Source organism: Myotis yumanensis, unplaced genomic scaffold (genome assembly GCF_028538775.1).
Source record: "Myotis yumanensis isolate MYYU_CA2020_CCGP unplaced genomic scaffold, mMyoYum1.0.hap1 SCAF_10, whole genome shotgun sequence".
NCBI lineage: Eukaryota > Metazoa > Chordata > Mammalia > Chiroptera > Vespertilionidae > Myotis > Myotis yumanensis.
Window position 1 is genome coordinate 24,543,632 of NW_027223761.1, and position 11,357 is coordinate 24,554,988.

Consider the following 11,357-nt stretch of genomic DNA (forward strand, 5'->3'; position numbering starts at 1 on the left):
GCTCTATCCACTGAGCAACCCGGCCAGGGCTCGAGCCTTGGATTTTTAAAATTAAAGCAATGCTTAACGTATCCTATTTACACCTCAGTGTCACGGTATCGCAGAGTCTCGTCAGGGAGAGGACTTTGGGGACAGGGGTCTGTCGCACAGAGCGGGACCCTGGGGCTGGACGTGGACACGGGCAGCCGGGAACAAGGCTTGCCTCTGAGGCGGGAGCACGAGCCGGGAAAAGGGCTCTTTTCAGCCTGACGAGGCTGGAATTCGGGAACCTTTGAACCGCTCAAGGTGCGGCAGGAGCCCAACCTCCACCACCCGCGCTCAGGTGGCTCCACCCAGGCGCCCGGGCGGTCCCGGGACCAGAGCCCCGCCTCTCGCGATACTGGCCGGCCTTCGCCCTCCCGGCTCCGCTAGGCCCCGCCCCTCCCACAGCCCCTGTGTCGTCATTTCCGGTGGGTCTGCAGGCAGAGGGAGAAGATGGCGGCGCTGGGGGAACCTGTACGGCTGGAAAGGGGTGAGTGCGGCGGCGGCCCGGCCCAGGGAGGGCGGAGGGGGTGGAGGACGCCGTGTCACCACAGGGGGAGGAGAGGCCCAGGCTCCAGCCCCGGAGCCGGGCTGCCCCTCCCGCCGGCGCCCGGCCCCAGGGCTGGCGCCCGCGGTCTCCTGACTGGTCCCCAGACCCTCGTCGGTCCACATAGACTGCACAGTTGGGCACCACCTGTCCGCCTCGCAGACACACGCTGCACTCGCGCTCCCCGGCTGGGCCCAGCGGGCACCGCATTCAGAGACGTGTTCGCTCGAGAACCGTCCGCCGCCCGGTGGGGACGGGCTGCACGCCCAGCCCCTGTGATGGGTGCCCACGCCCGGGGTGCCCACCTCAGCCCCGGGTCGCAGCCCTCCCCGCACGCGGGACCCTCCTCCTCCTCCGGGTCGCGCGCAAGAACCCACCCCATCATGACTTTGACCGCAGCTCCACTTGCATTTGTTCAGTATTGGAGCCTTTCCTGGCTTCGGTGCCCCACCCAGGTACAGAGAAGGTGCTTTAAAAACAATGCTGCTGGTTTATTTGGTCTTGGGAAGGTCCCGGAACTAGGAGGAATAGTGGCAGATTGTGAAAATATGAACTAGGAGGAGTAGTGGCAGATTGTAAAATGAAAGTTCAATCTTATTCCTTCTTTACAAATTCTACAAATGCAACTTGTGGCTGGTTCCTTGCTGTTTAGAGAAGACTGAGGAGTTAGAGACCCAAATGCCAGTGAGAATACAGGGTTATGTCTCTCTCGGGGCCCTGTTAACAGATTTTCAACATCCCACTCTGTCCTCCCCAAATCCTCTATTTCAGTCAATTTCTTTCTTTTCTTTTTTTTTAAAATATATTTTATTGATTTTTTTACAGAGAGGTAGTGAGAGGGATAGAGAGTCAGAAACATCGATTAGAGAGAAACATCGAGCAGCTGCCTCCTGCACACTCCCCACTGGGGATGTGCTCGCAACCAAGGTACATGCCCTTGACCAGAATCGAACCTGGGACCCTTGAGTCCGCAGGCTGACGCTCTGTCCACGGAGCCAAACCAGCCAGGGCTCTTTTGCATTTTTATGCAGCACAAAATGTGAAACTTAACCTCGGGCATTCCCTTTTGATAGTCTTGGCTTTGTTTTTTGCTCTTTCAGAGTTCTTTTCCGTTCCACGGTAGAATGCTCAGCACCTTAGTAGGATGAATTGCTCATGGTTGTCATTTAGCCAGATAAGAAAGTCAGTACTGCATCACCTCTGAGTCTTACTTAGAATTCTGTTTAACAGACTATTATAAACATTCCTAACAGTCCTACAGTATAAAATCAGTACATATGATCAGGATCCCTGGATGTCTTCTAAATCATCAAAACATGAGTCAGTGGAACAGATTTAAACATATGTTAGGTACAGAGTAAGTTCAGGAAAGAGTATTTTACTTTTTCAAATTTTTAATTGCATATTGTAACTGTAAATTAAAATAATTGATGAACAGTCCTCATTCACCAACCATTCAAGTGATGGGATATCAGAATGAGGAAAATCTATTTCCATTGCATTTGATCAACATCAGTTTAAGCTGAAATTGGAAAATTTCTTTTTTCTCCATTACTTTTATTCCCAGTTTTCCAGCTGCAAACACAAAGAAGGCCATAGTAATTCTACAAAGAAAAAGTTCTAGTCCGTCCACTTAAAAGGGAGCAAGGAATAGTAGAATAATAGGTACTCTAGCCCCGTGAGGTTACAAAAACAGTTAAGAGAAAGAAAATCAAAATAAAGATAATCATTAACAGTGTTGTAAACATAACTGAATTTCATAAAATTTCTTAATTCATAGAACACTTTATCCTCACACTTCCCAGTGAGAACTGTCTAACATGCTTAATATATTTGTATAAAGGTGTTCCATCCCTTAATATTTCTTATTAATTGGTGCCAAACGTAGCATGATATTTCTGCTTGCTATATGCCAGACCCTTTTTTATGAATTTCTTGCTTTATTTATCAAGAAACTTTTATAAGGAAGGTATTCTTGTTTCTGTTTTTCAGTAGGAAAATGAGACACAGGGAAGTTAAGTAATTTGCCCAAGATCACCCAGCTAGTATTGAAACCAGATTGACAAAACTAATTGTTTTTATTTTTCTGTTTTGTAAACATATATTTGATTATCTTAATTAAAACACTGTTTTGATTCTAAGTTAAAAACAGACCATTTGTACCATTGTTATACATATCTCTGCCACTAACTGCATCTGTAATGGAATAGTTCATATCTACATATATATTGTGTTTTCCTTAGGGAAATTAACAGTGATTTTACTGGCACAAAGTGTTTTGTTCTGTTCAGTGCTTTATTAATACTAATGATAAGTAAATTTTTATTGACTACATAGTTACTGATTTACTGTTAGCGTTTCTGAATCATAGACAGTGTTTGTTTATTATGTTTTTTAGCCTCAGTTCTTTCTTGTGACATCTAATATTTTACATTCAGTCTTCCTGTCACTCAAAGATGCTTTTTCCCAGATTTTGTACGTGTGCAACAGTAGTATTTCTTCCTAATATACTGTAAAATTCAGCATTATTCTCAGATTTTACATTCCCATCCTCAGGTATACTAGTATATATGTCGTGTGTCCCCCCCCCCCCCCCCCCCCCACACACACACACACAAGTTCACCCTCTTAACGCTTTTTTTTAAATGTTTTTCCTATTCTTGTTCGTCCTTGAGGAATGAATCCTAACTGCTACTCAGTTACATAGGTATTTAGAGAATCTTCAGAGAAAATTATGAGTGTGTATTTGTCTAACTTCAGATATCTGTAGAGCAATTGAATTGTTGGAAAAACTACAAAGGAGTGGGGAGGTACCACCACAGAAACTTCAGGCTTTACAAAGAGTCCTGCAAAGTGAATTCTGCAATGCTGTAAGAGAGGTGAGTACATGGGATTAAAATTTACTAAAAACTTGAGTTAATTAGATAGGATAATACTCTGAAATTTTAGTTCAGAATTTCTTAAAACAAACTTTAGAAAAACATTAGAACCTGTTTCTCATTTTTGCAATTTTTATTAGACAAACATTTCACAAAGATGCATAATTTTGCCTAAAATTTTAACACATTCATTAACTTCATAGAACTCAAGCATGGTGTTTTCTGAGATTTAAAATTACGAACTTTGGGTTTTATAGGTATATGAACATGTCTATGAGACTGTGGACATCAGTAGCAGTCCTGAAGTGAGAGCTAATGCTACTGCAAAGGTAAAGTTTTTCATTTACCAAAAGTGAGAGAATTCTTTTAAAATTCGAGGATTTAATATACAATTGTTAGATTCATAATAGGTTGAAAGTTTGAAAACTGTCTTTCAATCTATACTGAACCATCACAAATACTAAGAAATAGGATCTTTTTTATTGTCTTTACAAAAGATAATCTATCATGCAGATTAGATAATACATTAAAAATGCAGTTGCACACAAATAATAATACACATCCTATATAATAAAAGCTTAGGTGGCGTCACGTGCGAAGTCATCACAAGATGGCCACCACAAGCTGGCAGGCAGGGGAGGGCAGTTGGGTAAGACCAGGCCAGCAGGGGAGGGCAGTTGGGGGTGACCAGGCCCTGCAGGGGAGGGCAGCTGGGGGCAACCAGGCCTGTGGGGGAGGGCAGTTAGGTGGGACAGTCCAGCAGGGGAGGGCAGTTGGGGGCAATCAGGCTGGCAGGGAAGGGCAGTTGGGGTCGATCAGGCTGGCAGGGGAGGGCAGATGGGGGCGATCAGGCCTGCAGGGGAGGGCAGTTAGTAGTGACCAGGCTGGCAGGGGAGGGCAGATGGAGCGACCAGGCCTGCAGAGGAGGGCAGCTGGGGGCAACCAGGCCTGTGGGGGAGGGCAGTTAGGTGGGACAGTCCAGCAGGGGAGGGCAGTTGGGGGCGATCAGGCTGGCAGGGAAGGGCAGTTGGGGGCGATCAGGCTGGCAGGGGAGGGCAGTTGGGGACGATCAGGCCAGCAGGGGAGCAGTTAGGCGTCAATCAGGTTGGCAGGGGAGCGGTTAGGGGGCAATCAGGCTGGCAGGCAGAAGCGGTTAGGGGCAATCAGGCAGGCAGGCAGGCAGGCAGGCAGGCAGGCGAGCAGTTAGGAGCCAGCAGCCCTGGATTGTGAGAGGGATGGCCGACTGCCGGTTCAGGCCCGATCCCACAGGCAGTCGGACATCCCCCAGGGGTCCCAGATTGGAGAGGGTGCAGGCCAGCCTCAGGGACAACTCCCCCTCTTCTCCCCTGCTCCCCCACCCCCCGCACTAATTTTGTGCATTGGGCCTCTAGTATCATATAATACTTAGTAATATACAGTATACATATTTAATTGTATCATTGATTGTGTATATTTTCATCAAAGGTCTGATGTATGAATTATCCTCATTTTATTGGTGAGGAAGCATCAGATTGTTACCTGCCTCAGAACACACAAATAGTAAATTGTAGAATTGGGTGGGGTGCTCCCCCAGGTTTCTCTTTGCTTTCTTTACCTTAACTCTGCAAAGATGTGGTAATGTCAGTAGCAAGTAATCTCTTCAGAGATACAGGTGCCAGGCTTCCTGTGCTTTCTCTGTGGGGCTTTCCTCAATAATTCCCACATGATCTCAATATCCACGTGTAGTTAGAATAAGTTAATGTCAGCAGAAAGTGATTTATATTAGAATTAGTTATTAGCAGGTAATTTTTCATTGATAGTTACTGGTTCACAAAAGGAAATACTGGATTCTCTGTTGGATACAAACACTTAAACATGTGGGTGTAGTTTGACAGAGTAGGGAAAAACATAGAAACTTGGCTTTTATTCCTGAGTTATGTGACTTTCACAGCTTACTGAATATCTGAGTTTTAAATCTAGTAGTAACTGTAGATCGTTAACTAAAGCAACAAGAAAGTCCATGTTTATATGTACTCTTTTTCTCGATATTGAGTTATTTCTTGATGAGTTATTTAGTGTAAAGAACAAATGATACAGCAGCCAGATGACTGCATGTAGGAACACCCACCCACCTCCTTACAGGTTATGTAGATAGATTGCGTCCTGCACAAAGGCCTTTGAAGGAGCTGAGCTCTCCAGCCCCAAAGCTCAGCCTGCTGGCACCTGGGGGAGAGGCTCTCCTCTTTAGTGGCAGCGTTCATTTGCCGAGCAAGCCTGCCTGCCAAGTGCTGCACAGCAGTTCTGGGAACTGGATGGCCTGACCTGAACACTCCTACATAGTCCCAGAGTATGCTTTCCAGCCGCCTCCTCTAGAACACCATTCTCCTAGCTCACCTGCTCAGAACTGCCAATGCATTTGTGGGTATTCGAACATCAAATGTATGCGCCTCAAAAATAGGTAAAAGGAGATGAAAGAGCTGAAGTAAACAAAGGTGATATATTTAAACATGTAAAATTTTCTTTCAGGCTACTGTTGCTGCATTTGCTGCCAGCGAAGGACATTCTCATCCTCGAGTTGTTGAGCTTCCAAAAACAGAAGAGGGCCTTGGGTTCAATATCATGGGAGGCAAAGAACAAAACTCTCCAATCTATATATCTCGAATAATTCCAGGAGGAATTGCTGATAGACATGGCGGCCTCAAGCGAGGAGATCAACTTCTCTCTGTTAATGGAGTGGTAAGGATGTTTTATTTCTATTTGTAGTAATGTGTTGTGACCACTTGGGGGAGTATATGAGTTATAGAAACAGAAGATACAGGGGGGCAAAGCTTTGTAGTTTAGAAATCCCTTAGAGCCCTGGTTGGCAAACCTCGGCTCGTGAGCCACAAGCGGCTCTTTGGCCCCTTGAATGTGGCTCTTCCACAAAATACCGACTTCTGCGCATCGGCCACAAAATTTCAATTGCACTGTACATGCGCGCCCGCACATGGTATTTTGTGGAAGAGCCACACTCAAGGGGCCAAAGAGCCGCATCTGGCTCTCGAACCGCGGTTTGCCAAGCCGCAGTTTGCCAACCACTGCCTTAGAGGAATCCAGGGCAGTACTATTTAGTACAGTGATACAGTTTAAAGCACTTTCTGTGTGTTTAGCTTTTTTCCAATGAAAACTAGCAAAACTTAGTGTGATTTTTTGAAGTGATTAAGCTGTTTAGTAGTTAAAGCAGTACGTTAAATTAGAAGTCTACCCCTCATTTTAGTCCTATAGAATGGTGGAATAATAGGGCATGTAGCCTGATGTGCTAATTATTTGGATCTTTGAAACCTACAAACAGAGTATTATGTAGCTGAGGATTTCACACTGATTAAAATGGTAAAGCTAGGTTACTTCATAAGTTTATAGTGTTGAAATGATAAAACATTAAAACTTTTTTACTTACATGTATTTTTAAGCATTTTTGCCTTTTGAATGAATTGCAAAACCTATATATTAATTGTGTGTGTATTTTTTTTTTCTAGAGTGTGGAAGGAGAACATCACGAAAAAGCCGTAGAACTGCTAAAAGCAGCTCAAGGAAAGGTTAAATTAGTAGTGCGATATACACCTAAGGTCTTAGAAGAAATGGAGTCACGTTTTGAAAAAATGAGATCAGCCAAACGCAGGCAGCAGACCTAATGCAGTTCAGAACTTTATATTCCATTTTGCTTTTAGCTAAAGAAGTTTTACTGGTGACCTACTGATGGCCGCAATGCCAACAATTATAAGGAAAAACAAACTTCCCGTGAAATGCTCCTTGCCATTTTATAAATGCCTATTTTAAAATCATTTGTGGTTCCAGAGATGCATACACTTTTTTCTGACAGGAAAAAGTAAAAGGTGATGAGGGCAATTTTGTCCTGCTCTTTTTACAGGCCTTTTTCAAATGAAGATTTTGTCATAAAGTTGTTATAGATTTTTAATAATGCTTTTTAAATATTAAGATGTACTTTTACATTCTTAATCTTTTTTTAGGAAAAAAATGTTCTTCGTTTGATGCTTATTTAAAAATAATAGTTCTCAAATTCTTTATTTGCTTTTTTTTTAACCTGTAAAATTTCTTTATAGTTTTCCAAAAAAATTAAACATGACAGTTTCAGCTACAGCAGTTCATTACATTGTCAGTGTTAACATCATTGCTGCATTTTGTACTTTGAACACACACATAATATATATGCTCATTGGTAAGTCATAACTCAGCACAGTGGAAGTTTTTTACTTTTATTTAAACATAATGTATAGTGAATACTCATTTGTACTGATTTATAAAAGTAAGTTTTTAAACACTGAAACAATCATTGCTAAAATATGTCTTCTTTCATAGTGTTTGAGCAGCAAAGCAAGAGGATGTAATTTGTGTGTTAGCATTACTGATTAGATCTATTTATATTCAAAAGTACGTCAAATTACAAATGCTAAAACAGGTTCAGGTTTCATCTTTTGCAAATTTTTTTTAATGCTATTCATTTCTATTTAAATATATTTTTTATATTTTAGTCCTTCCATTCCTAGAGATGAGCCATTTCGTTTGTGGTGGGAAATAGCAGAAGCAAAGAAGAAAAAGTAATACTTTAACCTCATTAGTCTCAAGAGTTAACACACTTTTACCAGCTCAGTTTAAAGCATTGATTTTAAATAGGTTGATTATAGGAGGATATATGTAATAAGATGTATAGAAATTATGAGGTGATGTGTTCATAAGAATCTGCAGACTGTTGAGATGAGTACGAACTTAATCATATTAAAATGGTTTGATTTAGAGATGGGATCTTTGTTTATGATTCAATATGATGGGAATTGTGAGAGATACTTTCAGTTGTCCACTGGATGTCACTATTTTGCTGAAAGGCAGCTATTAGTGAAGGACTGTGACTGAACTCTTTTTAAAGGCTGGAATTAAAGAATTGAGGGTCATTTTCAGTCAATAACTTAGGAACATTTTTAAGTGAGAGATGCTAAAAGGAAGGTAGTGGTTTGAAATATATAAGGAATTTAGACCCTGTATAAGAAGTGGGCATTTTAAAACATTCCTTCAAGAAGACTATAGATGTATACTTTTTCCTGCATGTTTGTGAGCATTGTGAGTCTTAAAAGATTATTCCAGTTTTCAGTGGTTTTTTCAGAATAAAAGTCAATTGGCATTGTTATTTATCATTTAGGTATTGAACACTGGATTGCATGGTTGGATGTGTCTTTAGTCCACTACAAAATGTGCTTGTTATTAATAGGAATGTTAAATTGTATATTTTCAAAATTAATTAATGTTTTTAAAATGTTGAGACCAAAGTAGTGTAGAAGAATTATGGACTTAATTTAATTGTAAAATTATTAGAGGTATTTGTTGTAGAGCTTTATATATTAAAGAGAGATATTGGTGCATATAAAACAGTAATGTTGTTATGCTCGTATTCTTGCATTACAAAGTAAACCCTAAAGAAACCTTATTTTAGTATAGCTACAGCTGCAGTAGCTTTTAAGGGCGTGTCAACATTTCATTATAAATTATAGCTTCCTGGTTCAGTATCTCAGCTGTTTCAGAACTTGCAGCCAAGTTAAATCTTTTTTGGTGTTGAAACTTAATAAGTTGAGTAAGCTATTTTTTTTTCTTCTACAGTAATCCACAATCTGTTCTTTGTGTGGGTTGGCGCTTATTTATAATTCTTAAAATAAAGATAGCTTAAAAGAGCCAAATACAGTAGTTTTGCTTGCTACTGCTGAGCATGAGTAGCAATAGTTTGTTTTTGTTAAAAGTTTTCATAGTGTATCCCAGAATTTTAAATTCTGACCATAGAAAAATTCAATTATTCAGTGGCAAAGATGTACAGTAAATAGTAGTTTGCTATCGTGAGGAAATGAAGGAATTTTTCATTTTATAAATAAATGTATGATTCATGAACATAACCAAGCACATAGTAAGTATATAATAGGTGTTTGATTTGTGAAATATAAATATAATTATCCCCTCCCCAGTTTCCTTTTTTTTCTTTTTTTCTTCTTTTGGTATTTCAAAATGGGTTGATTCTGAACCTTAGCCCCATATTAGAACATCCTGCAGACCTTTAAAAAAGATTGATACCTGAGTCCCATCCCACACCAACTAAATCAGAATTTCTGGGGCGTGGGCCAGATTCTTGTTTTTTTAAAGCTTTTCCTGTGGTTCTGAATGACACATACGGTTGAGAATCACTAATTTCCCCTTTATAAAATGCTCTAAATACACTGGACTGTGTTTGGAAGTATCAGAATAGAACAATTTACAGCTACTATTAAGTAGCAAATATAATGATTGGTTATATTTCTTAATTTCTTTAGGAATAAAAGGTACTTGGCATTCTTTATTTGGGAAATAATTATAGTCTTTTAAAAAAATAGTAATAAAATCTGCAAGTAATTTAAACATAAACTTTTAACGTCTGCCATCTTTTTGCTCTCTGCCTTTTTAAAATTTACAATGATAAATGTTTATCATTTTGGAAAGTGTGTTTAAAAATTGCAGATGGGAAATAAAGTCATTGATAATTATGTGTTGTCTTAACATGGACACTTTATCTGTTAGCAATATACTAGATTATAGTGGCCTAGTTCTTTGGGGTTTGATAATTCAAATGTGTGTTTTTTTAAATTGTCTTCTAAATTTTTGGAAATTATTTTGTTAAGTACTTAACATAGTTTGGCTCAAGTACTTTGTTTACAATTTAAATGGATATTATAGCATTTAATGGAAGAAATGGTTATGGTTTATTTGAGAAGAATGTCAGCATGACTTGGTGTAGACTTAAAAGAATACATGTGAATATTTTATAATGTGGAATGGTTATTGAAATATCAAGGACTCGAGTAATTGTATTTCCTGAATAAATGTATGTTTATGAATTTTCTAACTTATATTTTGTTGTCTCCTCTGGTAACAACATTTCCAAACTTTCACTAATAGTGTTTTTTCAAAGGTCATTGTATTTCTGTGATAGTTAGAGAAAAACACAAAACAAATTGCTTGCTCATTAATTTTCAAGAACTTCCAAAATGATTTGTATCTGGACATAGTTTTAAAAATATTAGCAATCAGCCTAGCGGGCATGGCTCAGCGCTTGAACTTCAACCCGGGAACCAAAAGGTCACCGGTTTGATTCCAGGTCAGGGCACATGCCCAGGTTGTGGGCTCAGTCCCCAAAAGGAGACGTGCAGGAGGCAGCCGATCTATAATATTCCCCTCTCATTGATGTTTCTATCTCTTTCCCTTCCTCTCTCTTTAAAATCCATAAAAACATATTAAAAAATATTAGCAAGCAGTATTCTTTGACTTTATAGCTTGAGGTAAATAGAATATTCAGAATGGATTTAAGACTTTCAATACATGACTTCATTTACCAATTCTGATTCTAAGGCTTATTTAAAATAAATTTGTATTAAGTTCTTTGGATTAAAAAAATTGATATAACTGTACAATAGATATGTTTCTGAAAGCTATGTATAAAATAACTTAAATGAGGTAAAAGTAAAATCTAGGTGGGTTCCTGGAATGAAACTTCAAATTCTTATATTTTCCTTGGTCTTTCATAAAACATAACTACAGAAAAGTTACCTTGTGTTAAGAGAGGCGGAATGGCAGGTGACTGAGAATACAGAATCTGGAACCTGACTGCCCTGGTTTAAATCCCAGGTTCACTGTTACTGTGTTACTGCACAAGTTACTTAACTTCCCTGAGCCTTAGTTCCCTCAACTGCCCTGTAATAAAAATGCCTGTAAGTGTCCATTACCTGTAAAGCTCTTGAAAAGGTGCCTGGCATAGGATATATTTGTGTTTGCTATTATTTTCATGTAAAGTAGCATCAGGATCTTAACTAAAGGAAGACATTGTGGCCAGTAATTAAAATTAGCAAGTTGTTATTTTTGATGCC

General features: G+C 39.8%; 1 protein-coding gene across 1 annotated transcript; it reads left to right on the forward strand.

Moving 5' to 3' along the window:
• Positions 1–444: 444 nt before the first annotated feature.
• Positions 445–10,343, forward strand: LIN7C (lin-7 homolog C, crumbs cell polarity complex component). Its single transcript, XM_070428135.1, has 5 exons — positions 445–511; positions 3,329–3,447; positions 3,705–3,776; positions 5,953–6,162; positions 6,942–10,343. The coding sequence occupies exons 1-5, from the start codon at positions 475–477 to the stop codon at positions 7,095–7,097; spliced, it is 594 nt and encodes a 197-aa protein (XP_070284236.1). The 5' UTR covers positions 445–474; the 3' UTR covers positions 7,098–10,343.
• The last annotated feature ends 1,014 nt before the right edge of the window (positions 10,344–11,357 follow it).

Excerpts from the sequence above, each read along its gene's own strand:
- LIN7C (XM_070428135.1), top strand. The coding sequence starts at position 475 with ATGGCGGCGCTGGGGGAACCTGTACGGCTGGAAAGGG. Across the intron at positions 512-3,328 it reads ACCTGTACGGCTGGAAAGGG|ATATCTGTAGAGCAATTGAA; the intron begins GTGAGTGCGGCG and ends GTCTAACTTCAG. Across the intron at positions 6,163-6,941 it reads TTCTCTCTGTTAATGGAGTG|AGTGTGGAAGGAGAACATCA; the intron begins GTAAGGATGTTT and ends TTTTTTTTCTAG.